This window comes from Oncorhynchus gorbuscha, linkage group LG01 (genome assembly GCF_021184085.1).
Source record: "Oncorhynchus gorbuscha isolate QuinsamMale2020 ecotype Even-year linkage group LG01, OgorEven_v1.0, whole genome shotgun sequence".
Taxonomy (NCBI): Eukaryota; Metazoa; Chordata; class Actinopteri; order Salmoniformes; family Salmonidae; genus Oncorhynchus; species Oncorhynchus gorbuscha.
Window position 1 is genome coordinate 10,168,827 of NC_060173.1, and position 18,462 is coordinate 10,187,288.

At 48.5% G+C, this 18,462-nt stretch overlaps 1 protein-coding gene across 3 annotated transcripts in view; it reads right to left on the reverse strand.

The window, feature by feature from the left end:
• Positions 1-1,365: 1,365 nt before the first annotated feature.
• Positions 1,366-18,462, reverse strand: part of LOC124032414 (cyclin-dependent kinase 17-like) — an 84,901-nt gene continuing 67,804 nt past the window's right edge. For 2 of the 3 annotated variants that reach the window (XM_046344809.1, XM_046344802.1), the window contains exons 6-16: positions 18,249-18,305; positions 14,335-14,544; positions 9,785-9,847; positions 8,274-8,397; positions 7,889-8,009; positions 7,195-7,292; positions 6,872-6,977; positions 5,831-5,873; positions 5,311-5,401; positions 2,608-2,685; positions 1,366-2,269 (exon numbers count right to left, since the gene is read on the reverse strand). In XM_046344809.1, coding sequence (XP_046200765.1) covers positions 2,232-2,269; positions 2,608-2,685; positions 5,311-5,401; positions 5,831-5,873; positions 6,872-6,977; positions 7,195-7,292; positions 7,889-8,009; positions 8,274-8,397; positions 9,785-9,847; positions 14,335-14,544; positions 18,249-18,305 — 1,029 coding nt within the window. In that variant the 3' untranslated portion in view covers positions 1,366-2,231. Of the gene's footprint in view, positions 2,270-2,602; positions 2,686-5,310; positions 5,402-5,830; positions 5,874-6,871; positions 6,978-7,194; positions 7,293-7,888; positions 8,010-8,273; positions 8,398-9,784; positions 9,848-14,334; positions 14,545-18,248; positions 18,306-18,462 lie in introns of those variants that run through there. The other variant, XM_046344818.1, reaches the window with a different exon arrangement.

Sequence of the window (18,462 nt, forward strand, 5' to 3'; positions counted from 1 at the left end):
GACACAAGTCATTTTTCCAACAATTGTTTACAGACAGATTATTTCACTGTATTACAATTCCAGTGGGTCAGAAGTTTACATACACTAAGTTGACTGTGCCTTTAAACAGCTTGGAAAATTACAGAAAATTATGTCATAGCTTTAGAAGCTTCTGATAGGCTAATTAACATCATTTGAGTCAATTGGAGGTGTACCTGTGGATGTATTTCAAGGCCTACCTTCAAACTCAGTGCCTCTTTGCTTGACATCATGGGACATTCAAAAGAAATCAGACAAAATCAGACCTCAAAAAATATTGTGGACCTCCACAAGTCTGGTTCATCCTTGGGAGCAATTTCCAAAACACCTGAAGGTATCACGTTCATCTGTACAAACAATAGTACGCAAGTATAAACACCATGAGACCAAGCAGCCTTCATACCGCTCAGGAAGGAGACACGTTCTGTCTCCTAGAGATGAATGTACTTTGGTGCGAAAAGCGCCAATCAATCCCAGAACAACAGCAAAGGACCATGTGAAGATGCTGGAGGAAACAGGTACAATTATCTATATCCACAGTAAAACGAGTCCTATATCGACATAACCTGAAAGGCCTCTCAGCAAGGAAGAAGCCACTGCTCCAAAACCACCATAAAAAAGCCAGACTACGGTTTGCAACTGCATATGGGGACAAAGATTGTACTTTTTGGAGAAATGTCCTCTGGTCTGATGAAACAAAAATATAATTTTTGGGCCATAATGACCATCGTTATGTTTGGAGGAAAAAGGAAGATGCTTGCAAGCCAAAGAACACCATCCCAACCGTGAAGCACGGGGGTGGCAGCATCATGTTGTGGGGGTGCTTTGCTACAGGAGGGACTGGTGCACTTCACAAAATAGAAGTCATCATGAGGAAGAACAATTATGTGGATATATTGAAGCAACATCTCAAGACATCAGTTAGGAAGTTAAAGCTTGGTCTCAAATGGGTCTTCCAAATGGACAATGACCACAAGCATACTTCCAAAGTTGTGGCAAATGGCTTAAGGACAACAAAGTCAAGATATTGGAGTGGCCATCACAAAGCCCTGACCTCAATCGTATAGAACATTTTTGGGCAGAACTGAAAAAGCGTGTGCGAGCAAGGAGGCCTACAAACCTGACTCAGTTACAACAGCTCTGTCAAGAGGAATGGGCCAAAATTCACCCAATTTATTGTGGGAAGCTTGTGGAAGGCTACCCGAAACATTTTACCCACGTTAAACAATTTAAAGGCAATGCTACCAAATACTAATTGAGTGTATGTAAACTTCTGACCCTCTGACATTGTGATGATAGAAATAAAAGCTGAAATAAACCATTCTCTCTACTATTATTGACATTTCACATTCTTAAAATAAAACTGACCTAAAACAGGACATTTTAACTAGGATTAAATGTCATGAATTGTGAAAAACTGAGTTTAAATGTATTTGGCTAAGGTGTATGTAAACTTCCGACTTCAACTGTACCTACTAACAACTATGTGAACCATTATTCACCAAGCCGATCACTGCTCCCATACCTTCTATCAAAATTGAGGTACAGTCTTTCATGTTGGAAGCAGGTGGATATGGTCACCATAGAGATAGAACAATCGCTACGATCATCACCATCCACTAGGGCTGTACTGGCCTCAACAGTATCTTGTGATATGTATTGAATAGTCCAGAAATATGGGAGGTTGGTGATTGAATACAGCACAACGTACGGCAACAGAACAGAGAAAATCCCAAAACGTCAGACTCTGCCTCAGCAAAGATCTCGGTTTGTCTGTATGTCACAGTTGGAGTGTTGAGGTGGAAATAATGGAAATCAATGGACAAAACCACCACAATGCCACCACTTCCAAATAATAAAACAACTATACACATTGCATGTTTTCTTTTAAAGTGACTGAGCCAGTTAGAATCTTCTAGACAGTAGTTGGATTTGTAGCAGCAAGTTCTCTCTTATCCCCAATAAATATAAAATGTATAAACATCTCTATTTTTAGCCAGTTTCACATTGGCCTGGGCCCCCAGGGGTCCAACAGTACTGTAGATAGGGGGCCCTGGCAGAAAGGGGGGATGCACAGAGGGCTGGACCTCCTAAACCCCCCCCAGTGGCCCCTTGTAGACAACCATCTCTGGGACTGAACCATCTCTGTCTGTATAACTCTTCGGGGTAGGTAGGACATCCTCATCTGTTGAACACACCACCGTTCGGAGTCTTTAGAAGAGCATGCTCTGCCTTCTGTTCTTGCCGTTGCCTGAAGGTAGCAAAAACAACCAAATGAAAAGTAGAAATTAATAATTACAAGACTACTATTGTTTTATGTTAAAGCAGTAGCGTATTAGAGTCAACTGAATAGAATGTTAATAAAGTAGGTCAATGGAGACTATTTAGAGGCGCTATAAAATATATTTTCAGGGACCGGTGTGTTTTTGAGTATTAGTAAAAAAAAAAATATTTTTTAAATATATATTTTCCAAAAACAATATATATATATATAATTTAAAAAATATATATTTATGCCTGTGACAGGCACACCTTTATATATATATATAAAAGTGGTACTAATGTGGATCCCTGACGGACTCCACTAACCTGACTCAGGATAGTTAGAGTTCCTATAGCCTGGGTCTCTCTGTAGCTGAACCTCCTTCAGGGTGAATATGGATATGCCTGTCAAACACACGTGTCAGAAATAGAAAGTTAAAAAGAGAAAGATGAGGAACACACCACACAGAACACTCTTTGTATACACACACTGCTCCAAAACAAATAAAGGGAACACTTAAACAACACAATGTAACTCCAAGTCAATCACACTTCTGTGAAATCAAACTGTCCACTTAGGAAGCAACACTGATTGAAAATAAATTCCACATGCTGTTGTGCAAATGGAATAGACAACAGGTGGAAATTATAGGCAATTAGCAAGACGCCCCCAATAAAGGAGTGGTTCTGCAGGTGGTGACCACAGACCACTTCTCAGTTCCTATGCTTCCTGGCTGATGTTTTGGTCACTTTTGAATGCTGGCGGTGCTTTCACTCTAGTGGTAGCATGAGATGGAGTCTACAACCCACACAAGTGGCTCAGGTAATGCAGCTCATCCAGGATAGAACATCAATGTGAGCTGTGGCAAGAAAGTTTGCTGTCTCTGTCAGCGTAGTGTCCAGAGCATGGAGGCACTACCAGGAGACAGGCCAGTACATCAGGAGACGTGGAGGAGGCCGTAGGAGGGCAACAACCCAGCAGCAGGACCACTACCTCCGCCTTTGTGCAAGGAGGAGCACTGCCAGAGCCCTGCAAAATGACCTCCAGCAGGCCACAAATGTGCATGTGTCTGCTCAAACGGTCAGAAACAGACTCCATGAGGGTGGTATATGAGGGCCCGACGTCCACAGATGGGGGTTGTGCTTACAGCCCAACACCGTGCAGGACGTTTGGCATTTGCCAGAGAACACCAAGATTGGCAAATTTGCCACTGGCGCCCTGTGCTCTTCACAGATGAAAGCAGGTTAACACTGAGCACATGTTACAGACCTGACAGTCTGGAGATGCCGTGGAGAACGTTCTGCTGCCTGCAACGTCCTCCAGCATGACCGGTTTGGCGGTGGGTCAGTCATGGTGTGGGGTGGCATTTCTTTGGGGGGGCCACACAGCCCTCCATGCGCTCGCCAGAGGAAGCCTGACTGCCATTAGGTACCGAGATGAGATGCTCAGACCCCTTGTGAGACCATATGCTGGTGCGGTTGGCCCTGGGTTCCTCCTAATGCAAGACAATGCTAGACCTCATGTGGCTGGAGTGTGTCAGCAGTTCCTGCGAGAGGAAGGCATTGATGCTATGGACTGGCCCGCCCGTCCCCCAGACATGAATCCAATTGAGCACATCTGGGACGTCATGTCTCGCGCCATCCACCAACGCCACGTTGCACCACAGACTGTCCAGGAATTGGAGGATGCTTTAGTCCAGGTCTGGGAGGAGATCCCTCAGGAGACCATCCGCCACCTCATCAGGAGCATGCCCAGGCGTTGTAGGGAGGTCATACAGGCACGTGGAGGCCACACACAACCTACTGAGCCTCATTTCGACTTGTTTTAAGGACATTACATCAAAGTTGGATCAGCCTGTAGTGTGGTTTTCCACTTTAATTTTGACTGTGACTCCAAATCCAGACCTCCATGGGTTGATAAATTTCCATTGATAATTTTTGTGTGATTTTGTTGTCAGCACATTCAACTATGTAAAGAAAAAAGTATTTAATAAGAATATTTCATTCATTCAGATCTAGGATGTGTTATTTTAGTGTTCCCTTTATTTTTTTGAGCAGTGTATATATATATTTATGTGTACATCACTCACTCTCTGGCAGTGTGTGTGTGTATATATACATCACTCACTCTCTGGCAGTGTGTGTGTATATATACATCACTCACTCTCTGGCAGTGTGTGTGTATATATACATCACTCACTCTCTGGCAGTGTGTGTGTGTATATACATCACTCACTCTCTGGCAGTGTGTGTGTGTATATATACATCACTCACTCTCTGGCAGTGTGTGTGTATATATACATCACTCACTCTCTGGCAGTGTGTGTGTGTATATATATCACTCACTCTCTGGCAGTGTGTGTGTGTATATATATCACTCACTCTCTGGCAGTGTGTGTGTGTATATACATCACTCACTCTCTGGCAGTGTGTGTGTATATATACATCACTCACTCTCTGGCAGTGTGTGTGTGTATATATACATCACTCACTCTCTGGCAGTGTGTGTGTGTATATATATCACTCACTCTCTGGCAGTGTGTGTGCGTGTATATATATCACTCACTCTCTGGCAGTGTGTGTGCGTGTATATATATATATATATATCACTCACTCTCTGGCAGTGTGTGCGTGTATATATATATATATATATCACTCACTCTCTGGCAGTGTGTGCGTGTATATATATATATATATTACTCACTCTCTGGCAGTGTGTGCGTGTATATATATATTACTCACTCTCTGGCAGTGTGTGTGTGTATATATACATCACTCACTCTGGCAGTGTGTGTGTATATATACATCACTCACTCTCTGGCAGTGTGTGTGCGTATATATATCACTCACTCTCTGGCAGTGTGTGTGCGTGTATATATCACTCACTCTCTGGCAGTGTGTGTGCGTGTATATATCACTCACTCTCTGGCAGTGTGTGTGCGTGTATATATCACTCACTCTCTGGCAGTGTGTGTGCTGGTATAAATCACTCACTCTCTGGCAGTGTGTGTGCTGGTATAAATCACTCACTCTCTGGCAGTGTGTGTGCGTGTGTCCCCAGGCTCCTGAAGTAGGGCTGTCTCATCGACTCATCTGCAGACATCCTCTGCTTGGACTCGTACTGAGAAAGCAACGACAGAGAAACAGTGTGTGTGTGTTTGTTTAATAAGCGCGTGTGTGTGTGTGTGTGTGTGTTCTTGGACAGGAAAGCCATGATAGAGAAACATCCACAGTGCTAATTAATTCCTGCCTCCGGGAAGTTAAATAACTGTTAAATATGCCACAATACAACTCCATTTGAAGCTACATAAATACACAATATTACTTCTGCAGCACTGCGCTGTAAACATCAGCATTCTGGTGAAGTTATTACTGCTGTGTCAAAGCCATATGTACACTAAGTTTTCCTGTGAAATTCGACCAAGTCCACTGTCCCAATGTAACAACAACATGCTGCCGTTGATCAGATACAGGTGTTGGAACAGTGGTGCAACTCAGGGGATTATTTATTCACATGAGTCAATCTGTTTGTATCTGTAGTGGGACTCACTTTGAGAAATGACAGCAGCAGTTCAATGCCATCGGTATCCAACCTGAGAAGCACAGGGAGAGAGGGAAGGGAGGGAGGGGAGCAAGAGAGTAAGCAAGAGACAGGGAAAGAGGGAGAGAAAGAGCGAGAAAGAGAGAGAGCGCAGTGGTAAAGGTGTTAGAGATCAGTGGGAGTGACTCATGGTGGTGTAGTGAACTCTAGGAAAGAAGCAGAGTAAACTATTCCACAGGATTTCCTCCACAGGAAGGGAGGTGTGCGCACACACATACACAAACAAAGAAAACTTTTTCTCTTACAAAACCCAGTAAGGGCCAGTAATTCCACTGCAGTAAAAGGAAACACCCAGTGTTGACATGTTCCTTTCCCTGGACACCAGCTCATGTTCCTTTCCCTGGACACCAGCTCATGTTCCTTTCCCTGGACACCAGCTCATGTTCCTTTCCCTGGACACCAGCTCATGTTCCTTTCCCTGGACACCAGCTCATGTTCCTTTCCCTGGACACCAGCTCATGTTCCTTTCCCTGGACACCAGCTCATGTTCCTTTCCCTGGACCACCAGCTCATGTTCCTTTCCCTGGACCACCAGCTCATGTTCCTTTCCCTGGACACCAGCTCATGTTCCTTTCCCTGGACACCAGCTCATGTTCCTTTCCCTGGACACCAGCTCATGTTCCTTTCCCTGGACACCAGCTCATGTTCCTTTCCCTGGACCACCAGCTCATGTTCCTTTCCCTGGACACCAGCTCATGTTCCTTTCCCTGGACACCAGCTCATGTTCCTTTCCCTGGACACCAGCTGATTTAAGGACATGTTGCTGTGTGGGAATCTAAGTTTCTTCGGAAAAAGGCGTCTGCTAAATAACCATGTTTCAAATCAAAGATGGTCAGATGTTTTTAGAACTCTGCAGTGGTCTAACGTGGTCTACTAGTGTCCTACTCTTGTCGGTCTGAGAACATCTGACAAACATTTAATTATGAGTGAAATGTCCCTTTAATATGATGTAAACAACAGATCTGTACCCAGGCCTGCAGCCCTACATACCTGGGAGCATGGTTGATGAGGGGCTGTGTCTTGTACTTGGGGAACTTGTAGGACTTAAACTCATCCATGGAGGAGATGCCAGGCCAGCTGTCCTCTGAGGGTGTTCCTGTTGGAGGGGGGAGAGGGCAGTCACAGGGGTTCTAGCTTAGCAGCTGACTGTCTACAAAGATGTAGGTTAAATAAAAGGTTAAAAGTAGAATTTAATGCGTGGCGCCGTGGCACATACAAGCAAATTCAAAATGACACACACACATTACAGAGAGTAGATATATTTAATTTCACCATGTCATGTTGTTTACCCACCACCAGGTGACAGCACTCACCCAGCAGTCTGAAGATGAGGTGCAGTTCGTCCTCCACAGTAGAGCCAGGGAACAGAGGCCTCCCGGCAGCCATCTCATAAAATATACAGCCCACACCCCTGGGGTTGAAAAGATGAGGTTCGGGGTCAAATAAGAGTCAATACATAGTCTTCATAGGGGGAGTCTGTACCCATCATTCACTGAACATTTCCTGCCCTCCACTGTAAATTAGATGCATGGCTATTCTCATTATTCAAGGGAACATAAGGACGTCAGAGCGTGGTAGATACAGAGGTCGATATGGGGGTCAGGATGGATTTCAGTTTTGCATATATAGTTCAGATTAGAAGATCATGGCTTCTGATAACCCATTCTCAAGAAATGCTCACGCGGTCCTACGCCGGTTCTCACGCGGTCCTACGCCGGTTCTCACGCGGTCCTACGCCGGTTCTCACGCGGTCCTACGCCGGTTCTCACGCGGTCCTACGCCGGTTCTCACGCGGTCCTACGCCGGTTCTCACGCGGTCCTACGCCGGTTCTCACGCGGTCCTACGCCGGTTCTCACGCGGTCCTACGCCGGTTCTCACGCGGTCCTACGCCGGTTCTCACGCGGTCCTACGCTGGTTCTCTCGCGGTTCTACGCTGGTTCTCTCGCGGTACTACGCTGGTTCTCTCGCGGTACTACGCTGGTTCTACGTCACTTCTGCTCACTCACCACATGTCTATCTGTGTGGAGTACTCAGAGGATCCCAGTAGAACGTCAGGAGGTCGGTACCAGAGCGTCACCACCTCGTTGGAGTACGTCTTAGTGGGGACTGACTTGGCCCGGGCCAGACCTGGAACAAAATAACAAGGAGTTACACAATGGAACATTACTGTCTTCACTGAATAGACCGGCTCATTGTCAGCAATCATGCCGAACTGAACCAAGCTGACCTGTACTGTGCTGGCCTGGTTACGCCTCCACCATAGTGGCAGAAATCAGACTAAGTGAAAAGGAAATATCGGAGCTAGCTGAGTACGGTTCAGGTCTGCAGGAAAGTGCGAAGAGCGTTATAAACTCCCCAGAACCCGGGGTAGAACGAGAACATGTCTCTTACCGAAGTCGGCCAGTTTGAGTTCTCCTCGTTCGTTGATGAGCAGGTTCTGAGGCTTCAGATCTCTGTGTAGAACCTTCCGTCTGTGACAGTAGGACAAACCTCGCAGGATCTGAAACAAGAAGATCTGAGACAAAACAACAAAGATGATGTCAGACCTCTGTGTAGAACCTTCCGTCTGTGACAGTAGGACAAACCTCGCAGGATCTGAAACAAGAAGATCTGAGACAAAACAACAAAGATGTCAGACCTCTGTGTAGAACCTTCCGTCTGTGACAGTAGGACAAACCTCGCAGGATCTGAAACAAGAAGATCTGAGACAAAACAACAAAGATGATGTCAGACCTCTGTGTAGAACCTTCCGTCTGTGACAGTAGGACAAACCTCGCAGGATCTGAAACAAGAAGATCTGAGACAAAACAACAAAGATGATGTCAGACCTCTGCTGGTAGAACCTTCCGTCTGTGACAGTAGGACAAACCTCGCAGGATCTGAAACAAGAAGATCTGAGACAAAACAACAAAGATGATGTCAGACCTCTGTGTAGAACCTTCCGTCTGTGACAGTAGGACAAACCTCGCAGGATCTGAAACAAGAAGATCTGAGACAAAACAACAAAGATGATGTCAGACCTCTGTGTAGAACCTTCCGTCTGTGACAGTAGGACAAACCTCGCAGGATCTGAAACAAGAAGATCTGAGACAAAACAACAAAGATGATGTCAGACCTCTGCTGGTAGTCAGGACACTTCTGTGGAAATATAAATCATGTAGTGTAGTCAGCAAAATGATAATCATCTTCAGCTACTGTGCATGGGTAGGAACAAAGGCTTGTTCGTTTCTCGAATATCTCCATTCGATCAGAATAACTATTTTTCCTTTTTCCAGAGAGAATTTAAATTTGTGGTGTGAAACCAAAATCACACAGACACCTGTCAACGGCGTGAAATGTGTGTGTGTGAGAGTAGCAAGCATCAATTCACAAACTCTGCGTAGCGTATGACAACCGAATTGGCATGAAAATCCATAATAAAACTGTTCGCTATTCAGCCACCGGGAATTCCTGTTAAAATTTTTACATTTATTTTTATTTTTGAATTTTACCCCCTTTTTCATGGTATCCAATTGTTAGTAGCTACTATCTTGTCTCATCGCTACAACTCCCGTACGGGCTCGAAGGTTGAAAGTCATGCGTCCTCCGATACACAACCCAACCAAGCCGCACTGCTTCTTAACACAGCGCGCATCCAACCCGGAAGCCAGCTGCACCAATGTGTCTGAGGAAACACCTGCACCTGGCAACCTTGATTAGCGCATACTGCGCCTGTCCCGCCACAGGAGTCGCTGGTGCGCGATGAGACAAGGATATCCCTACCGGCCAAACCCTCCCTAACCCAGAAGACGCTATGCCAATTGTGCGTCGCCCCACGGACCTCGGCTTTTAGCACTGAAGGAGCCTTGCATATCTACGGAGATATGGAGACCTGGCAGGCGATCTGTAGACACTACACTCACCTTGACGTTCTGCATGCTCAGGATGTTCCCACAGTCGTCCATGTACTGCTTCAGGTCCTTGTCCTACAAGTGAGTGGAGAGGAAGGGGCAGGCATTGTCAACCGGGAAGGGGCATACATTGTCAAACAGGAAGGGGCAGACATTGTCAACCAGGAAGGGGCACACAGGAAGGGGCAGACATTGTCAAACAGGAAGGGGCAGACATTGTCAACGGGAAGGGGCAGACATTGTCAACCGGGAAGGGGCAGACATTGTCAACCGGGAAGGGGCAGACATTGTCAACCGGGAAGGGGCAGACATTGTCAACCGGGAAGGGGCAGACATTGTCAACCGGGAAGGGGCAGACATTGTCAACCGGGAAGGGGCAGACATTGTCAACCGGGAAGGGGCAGACATTGTCAACCGGGAAGGGGCAGACATTGTCAACCGGGAAGGGGCAGACATTGTCAACCGGGAAGGGGCAGACATTGTCAACCGGGAAGGGGCAGACATTGTCAACCGGGAAGGGGCAGACATTGTCAACCGGGAAGGGGCAGACATTGTCAACCGGGAAGGGGCAGATATTGTCAACCGGGAAGGGGCAGACATTGTCAAACAGGAAGGGGCAGACATTGTCAAACGGGAAGGGGCAGACATTGTCAAACAGGAAGGGGCAGACATTGTCAAACAGGAAGGGGCAGACATTGTCAAACAGGAAGGGGCAGACATTGTCAAACAGGAAGGGGCAGACATTGTCAAACAGGAAGGGGCAGACATTGTCAAAGAGGAAGGGGCAAACAAAATCAAATCTAATTTTATTTGTCACAGACACATGGATCGCAGATGTTAATGCGAGTGTAGCGAAATGCTTGTGCTTCTAGTTCCGACAATGCAGTAATAACCAACGAGTAATCTAACCTAACAATTCCAAAACTACTGTCTTATACACAGTGTAAGGGGATAAGGAATATGTACGTAAAGATATATGAATGAGTGATGGTACAGAACAGCATAGGCAAGATGCAGTAGATGGTATCGAGTACAGTATATTTAAGAATAGTAATGTAGGGTATGTAAACATTATATTAAGTGGCATTGTTTAAAGTGGCTAGTGATACATTTTTTACATACATTTTTCCAATATTAAAGTGGCTGGAGTTGAGTCAGTATGTTGTCAGCAGCCACTCAATGTTAGTGGTGGCTGTTTAACAGTCTGATGGCCTTGAGATAGGTGTTTTTCAGTCTCTCGGTCCCTGCTTTGATGCGCCTGTACTGACCTCGCCTTCTGGATGATAGCAGGGTGAACAGGCAGTGGCTTGGGTGGTTGTTGTCCTTGATATTTTGGCCTTCCCGTGACATCGGGTTCTGTAGGTTTCCTGGAGGGCAGGTAGTTTGCCCCCGGTGATGCGTTGTGCAGACCTCACTACCCTCTGGAGAGCCTTACGGTTGTGGGCGGAGCAGTTGCCGTACCAGGCGGTGATACAGCCCGACAGGATGCTCTCGATTGTGCATCTGTAGACGTTTGTGAGTCCTTTTGGTGACAAGCCAAATTTCTTCAGCCTCCTGAGGTTGAAGAGGCGCTGCTGCGCCGCCTTCACGATGCTGTCTGTGTATGTGGACCAATTCAGTTTGTCCGTGATGTGTACGCCGAGGAACTTTACTACCCTCTCCACTACTGTCCCGTCAATGTGGATAGGGGGGTGCTCCCTCTGCTGTTTCCTGAAGTCCACGATCATCTCCTTTGTTTTGTTGATGTTGAGTGTGAGGTTATTTTCCTGACACCACACACACACCTCCTTCCTGTAGGCTGTCTCATAGTTGTTGGTAATCAAGCCTACCACTGTAGTGCAAACTTGATTCAGTTGGAGGCATGCATGGCCACGCGGTCGTGGGTGAACAGGGAGTACAGGAGAGGGCTCAAAACACACCCTTGTGGGGCCCCCAGTGTTGAGGATCAGCGGGGTGGAGATGTTACCTACCCTCACCACCTGGGGGCGGCCCGTCAGGAAGTCCAGTACCCAGTTGCACAGGGCGGGGTCGAGACCCAGAGTCTCGAGCTTGATGACGAGTTTGGAGGGTAATATGGTGTTAAATGCTGAGCTGTAGACGTTGAACAGCATTCTCACATAGGTATTCCTCTTGTCCAGATGGGTTAGGGCAGTGTGCAGTGTGGTTGCGTTGTCTGTGGACCTATTGTGGCGGTAAGCAAATTGGAGTGGGTCTAGGGTGTCAGGTAGGGTGGGGGTGATATGGTCCTTGACTAGTCTCTCAAAGCACTTCATGATGACGGAAGTGAGTTCTGTAGGTGTCGTTTAGCTCAGTTACCTTATCTTTCTTGGGAACAGGAACAATGGTGGCCTCTGGAAGCATGTGGGAACAGCAGACTGGGATAAGGATTGATTGAATATGTCCGTAAACACACCAGCCAGCTGGTCTGTGCATGCTCTGAGGACATGGCCGGGATGCCGTCTGGGCCGGCAGCCTTGTGAGCGTTAACACGTTTAAATGTTTCACTCACGTCGGCTGCAGTGAAGGAGAGTCCGCAGGTTTTGTTAGCGGGCCATGTCAGTGGCACTGTATTCTCCTCAAAGCGAGAAAAGTTGTTTAGTCTGTCTGGGATCAAGACATCATGGTCTGCGACGGGGCTGGTTTTCTTTTTGTAATCCGTGATTGACTGCAGACCCTGCTACATGAGTCTTGTGTCTGAGCCGTTGAATTGCGACTCTATTTTGCCTCTATACTGACGCTTAGCTTGTTTGATTGCCTTGCGGAGGGAATAGCTACACTGTTTGTATTCGGTCATGTTTCCGGTCACCTTGCCCTGGTTAAAAGCAGTGGTTCGCGCTTTCAGTGTCGCGCGAATGCTGCCATCAATCCACAGTTTCTGGTTTGGAAACATTTTAATATTTGCTGTGGGTATGACATCACCGATGCACTTGCTAATAAACTCGCTCACTGAATCAGCGTATTCATCAATGTTGTTGTTTGACGCAATGCGTAAACATATCCCAATCCACGTGATCGAAGCAATCTTGAAGTGTGGAATCAGATTGGTCGGACCAGCATTGAACAGACCTGAGCGTGGTAGCTTCCGGTTTAAGTTTCTGTCTATAGGCTGGGAGCAACAAAATGGAGTCGTGGTCAGCTTTTCCAAAAGGAGGGCGGGAGAGGGCCTTATATGTGTCGCAGAAGTTAGAATAACAATGATCCAGGGTTTTACCAGCCCTGGTTGCACAATCGATATGCTGATAGAATTTAGGGAGTCTTGTTTTCAGATTAGCCTTGTTAAAATCCCCAGCTACAATGAATGCAGCCTCAGGATATGTGGTTTCCAGTTTACATAGAGTCAAATAAAGTTTGTTCAGGGCCGTCGATGTGTCTGCTTGGGGGGGAATATATGCAGCTGTGATTATAATCGAAGAGATTTCTCTTGGTAGATAATGTGGTCGACATTTGATTGTGAGGAATTCTAAGTCAGGTGACCAGAAGGACTTGAGTTCCTGTATGTTGTTATGAACAAACCACGTCTCATTAACCATAAGTCATACCCCCCCGCCCCTGTTTTTACCAGAAAGATGTTTGTTTCTGTCGGCGCGATGCGTGGAGAAACCAGCTGGCTGCACCGACTCCGTTAGAGTCTCTCTAGTGAGCCATGTTTCCGTGAAGCAAAGAATGTTACAGTCTCTGATGTCCCTCTGGAATGCTACCCTTGCTGGGATTTCATCAACCTTGTTGTCAAGAGACTGGACATTGACGAGTAGTATGCCGAGGAGCAGTGCGCAATGTGCCCCTTTCCGGAGCCTGACCAGAAGACCGCCTTGTTTGCCCCTTTTACAGCGTTGTTGTTTTGATTCGCCGGCTGGAATCCGATCCATTGTCCTGGGTGGTGGGCAAAACACAGGATCCGCTTCGGGAAAGTCATATTCCTGGTCGTAATGATGGTGAGTTGACCTTGCTCTTATATATAAAACCTAATCTTATAAAAACCTAAGATTACCTGGGGTACCAATGTAAGAAATAGCACGTAAAAAAACACTCAATACTGCATAGTTTCCTAGGAACGCGAGGCGGCCATCTCTGTCAGCGCCAGAAGTAAACCAGTCAATCAGAAAGGGACACAGAATACAGCAGCAACACAAAACACCCAACACAGCATCTAGATAGAACCTGCCGGGACTACAAGTGATGTGAACTTAAAAATACTTTAAGGATCAACCAACAGCACATGAACGAAAAATAAGATCATTGTATTTGTCAAACTATCGCTTTGATTTCACATTCTACTATCTAGTCTTTCCACCGTAGGCTATTATCTAGTCTTTCCACCGTAGGCTATTATCTAGTCTTTCCACCGTAGGCTATTATCTAGTCTTTCCACCGTAGGCTATTATCTAGTCTTTCCACCGTAGGCTATTATCTAGTCTTTCCACCGTAGGCTATTATCTAGTCTTTCCACCGTAGGCTATTATCTAGTCTTTCCACCGTAGGCTATTATCTAGTCTTTCCACCGTAGGCTATTATCTAGTCTTTCCACCGTAGGCTAGAAGTTGTAACAGAAGGGAATGTCTCACCAGGTACTCGAATACTAATGTCAGGGACTTGTCTGTGTGGATGATGTCGTGCAGCGTCACTATGTTGGCGTGTTTCAGGTCCTTCAGTAAGGACACCTCTCTGATAGCAGTGCAAGGTGCTCCCTCCTCGTGCTCCAGTCTGATCTCCTTCAGAGCCACCAGGTTGTCTGTCAGTTTACTCCTTCCTTTAAACACTGTAGCATACGTTCCCTGGATGGAGAGAGGGGAGAGAGAGAGATTAGAGAGAGGGATGGAAGAGGGAGATGAGAGAGAGGGAGAGAGGGATGAGAAAGGGAGAGAAGGAGAAAGGGATGAGAGGGGGTGAGAGAGGGGAGGGGGTGAGAGATGAGAAAGGGAGAGGGATAGAAGAGGGAGAGGGGGATGAGAGAGGGGAGGGGGGTGAGAGAGGGGAAAGGGAGAGAGGGGGGGTAAGAGGGGATGAGAGAGGGATGGAAGAGGGAGATGAGGGGGTGAGAGATGAGAAAGGGAGAGGGATAGGAGAGGGGGATGAGAGAGGGGAGGGGGAGAGGGGGATGAGAGAGGGGAGGGGGAGAGGGGGATGAGAGAGGGGAGGGGGAGAGGGGGATGAGAGAGGGGAGGGGGAGAGGGGGATGAGAGAGGGGAGGGGGGTGAGAGATGAGAAAGGGAGAGAGGGGGTGACAGAGGGGAAGGGGGTTGAGAGAGGTGAGGGGGTGAGAGATGAGAAAGGTAAAGAGGGGGTGACAGAGGGGAAGGTGGGGTGAGAGATGAGAAAGGTAAAGAGGGGGTGACAGAGGGGGGGGGTGAGAGATGAGAAAGGGAGAGAGGGGGGTAAGAGGGGAAGGGGGGTGAGAAAGGGAGAGAGGGGGTGAGAGATGAGAAAGGGAGAGAGGGGGTGAGAGATGAGAAAGGGAGAGAGGGGGTGAGAGATGAGAAAGGGAGAGAGGGGGTGAGAGATGAGAAAGGGAGAGAGGGGGTGAGAGATGAGAAAGGGAGAGAGGGGGTGAGAGATGAGAAAGGGAGAGAGGGGGTGAGAGATGAGAAAGGGAGAGAGGGGGTGAGAGATGAGAAAGGGAGAGAGGGGGTGAGAGATGAGAAAGGGAGAGAGGGGGTGAGAGATGAGAAAGGGAGAGAGGGGGTGAGAGATGAGAAAGGGAGAGAGGGGGGTGAGAGATGAGAAAGGGAGAGAGGGGGTGAGAGATGAGAAAGGGAGAGAGGGGGTGAGAGATGAGAAAGGGAGAGAGGGGGTGAGAGATGAGAAAGGGAGAGAGGGGGGTGAGAGATGAGAAAGGGAGAGAGGGGGTGAGAGATGAGAAAGGGAGAGAGGGGGTGAGAGATGAGAGAGGGGGTGAGAGATGAGAAAGGGAGAGAGGGGGTGAGAGATGAGAAAGGGAGAGAGAGGGGGTGAGAGAGGGAGAGGGGGTGAGAGATGAGAAAGGGAGAGAGGGGGTGAGAGATGAGAGAGGGGGTGAGAGATGAGAAAGGGAGAGAGGGGGTGAGAGATGAGAAAGGGAGAGAGGGGGTGAGAGATGAGAAAGGGAGAGAGGGGGTGAGAGATGAGAGAGGGGTGAGAGATGAGAAAGGGAGAGAGGGGGTGAGAGATGAGAAAGGGAGAGAGGGGGTGAGAGATGAGAAAGGGAGAGAGGGCGTGAGAGATGAGAAAGGGAGAGAGGGCGTGACAGAGGGGGAGGGGGTGAGAGATGAGAAAGGGAGAGAGGGGGTGAGAGATGAGAGAGGGAGAGAGGGGGTGAGAGATGAGAGAGGGAGAGAGGGGGTGAGAGATGAGAAAGGGAGAGAGGGGGTGAGAGATGAGAAAGGGAGAGAGGGGGTGAGAGAGGGGAGGGGGTGAGAGATGAGAAAGGGAGAGAGGGGGTGAGAGATGAGAAAGGGAGAGAGGGGGTGACAGAGGGGAGGGGGTGAGAGAGGGAGGGGGTGAGAGATGAGAAAGGGAGAGAGGGGGTGAGAGATGAGAAAGGGAGAGAGGGCGTGACAGAGGGGGAGGGGGTGAGAGAGGGGAGGGGGTGAGAGATGAGAAAGGGAGAGAGGGGGTGAGAGATGAGAGAGGGGGTGAGAGATGAGAAAGGGAGAGAGGGGGTGAGAGATGAGAAAGGGAGAGAGGGGGTGAGAGATGAGAAAGGGAGAGAGGGGGGTGAGAGATGAGAAAGGGAGAGAGGGGGTGAGAGATGAGAAAGGGAGAGAGGGGGTGAGAGATGAGAAAGGGAGAGAGGGGTGAGAGATGAGAAAGGGAGAGAGGGGGGTGAGAGATGAGAAAGGGAGAGAGGGGGTGAGAGATGAGAAAGGGAGAGAGGGGGTGAGAGATGAGAAAGGGAGAGAGGGGGTGAGAGATGAGAGAGGGGGTGAGAGATGAGAAAGGGAGAGAGGGGGTGAGAGATGAGAAAGGAGAGAGAGAGGGGGTGAGAGAGGGGAGAGGGGGTGAGAGATGAGAAAGGGAGAGAGGGGGTGAGAGATGAGAGAGGGGTGAGAGATGAGAAAGGGAGAGAGGGGGTGAGAGAGGGGAGGGGGTGAGAGATGAGAAAGGGAGAGAGGGGGTGAGAGAGGGAGGGGGTGAGAGATGAGAAAGGGAGAGAGGGGGTGAGAGAGGGGAGGGGGTGAGAGATGAGAAAGGGAGAGAGGGGGTGAGAGAGGGGAGGGGGTGAGAGATGAGAAAGGGAGAGAGGGGGTGAGAGAGGGGGTGAGAGATGAGAAAGGGAGAGGGGGTGAGAGATGAGAAAGGGAGAGGGGGGGTGAGAGATGAGAAAGGGAGAGAGGGGGTGAGAGATGAGAAAGGGAGAGAGGGGTGAGAGAGGGGGGTGAGAGATGAGAAAGGGAGAGAGGGGGTGACAGAGGGGGAGGGGGTGAGAGAGGGGAGGGGGTGAGAGATGAGAAAGGGAGAGAGGGGGTGAGAGATGAGAAAGGGAGAGAGGGCGTGACAGAGGGGGAGGGGGTGAGAGAGGGGAGGGGGTGAGAGATGAGAAAGGGAGAGAGGGGGTGAGAGAGGGGAGGGGGGTGAGAGATGAGAAAGGGAGAGAGGGGGTGAGAGAGGGGAGGGGGGTGAGAGATGAGAAAGGGAGAGAGGGGGTGAGAGAGGGGAGGGGGTGAGAGATGAGAAAGGGAGAGAGGGGGTGAGAGAGGGGAGGGGGTGAGAGATGAGAAAGGGAGAGAGGGGGTGAGAGAGGGGAGGGGGTGAGAGATGAGAAAGGGAGAGAGGGGGTGAGAGAGGGGGGTGAGAGATGAGAAAGGGAGAGGGGGTGAGAGATGAGAAAGGGAGAGGGGGGGTGAGAGATGAGAAAGGGAGAGAGGGGGTGAGAGATGAGAAAGGGAGAGAGGGGGTGAGAGAGGGGGTGAGAGATGAGAAAGGGAGAGAGGGGGTGACAGAGGGGGAGGGGGTGAGAGAGGGGGGGGGTGAGAGATGAGAAAGGGAGAGAGGGGGTGAGAGATGAGAAAGGGAGAGAGGGGTGAGAGATGAGAGAGGGGGGGTGGAGGATCCAAATCCAGAGATATTATTATCATGATGTGATGAACTATATTACATTTAGACTGCGTTGAATCACTGATCTATAAATCACCTTCCATCCCAAATAACTCGTCACTATGTGACCCGGATGAGTGTTTCTGCACCTGTCCTTGGCCAAACTGATCCCCTCTAAAACACACTGATGATCAGCAGAGGTGAGGGGTCAAGGTCTCCATGAACTCAATGACCAGGTTGAAGGTAGAATGACTGAGTGTTAAATGGCCAAATGAGGAAAAACAGGCAGCTGTGGATATCAGGGAGAGGAGGAAGTAGGATATCAGGGAGAGGAGGAAGTAGGATATCAGGGAGAGGAGGAAGTAGGATATCAGGGAGAGGAGGAAGTAGGATATCAGGGAGAGGAGGAAGCCAAATCGGTATGTCTGAGCACAGAGGGAGAGAAAGAAGCAACACACACACACACCTCTCCTAACTTGTCCAGTTTGATGTATGTCTCAAGCTTCCCGAATCCAATTTCAGACTGAAAGAAAAGATGAATAAACATTTATGTTAATGAGGTTCATGTCCTTGTTAACAGTGACCGACTTATACCTACAAACGTTTCACAAAACCTTCTGGCGGCCGCGTGTGTGTGTGTGTGTGTGTGTGTGTGTGTGTGTGTGTGTGTGTGTGTGTGT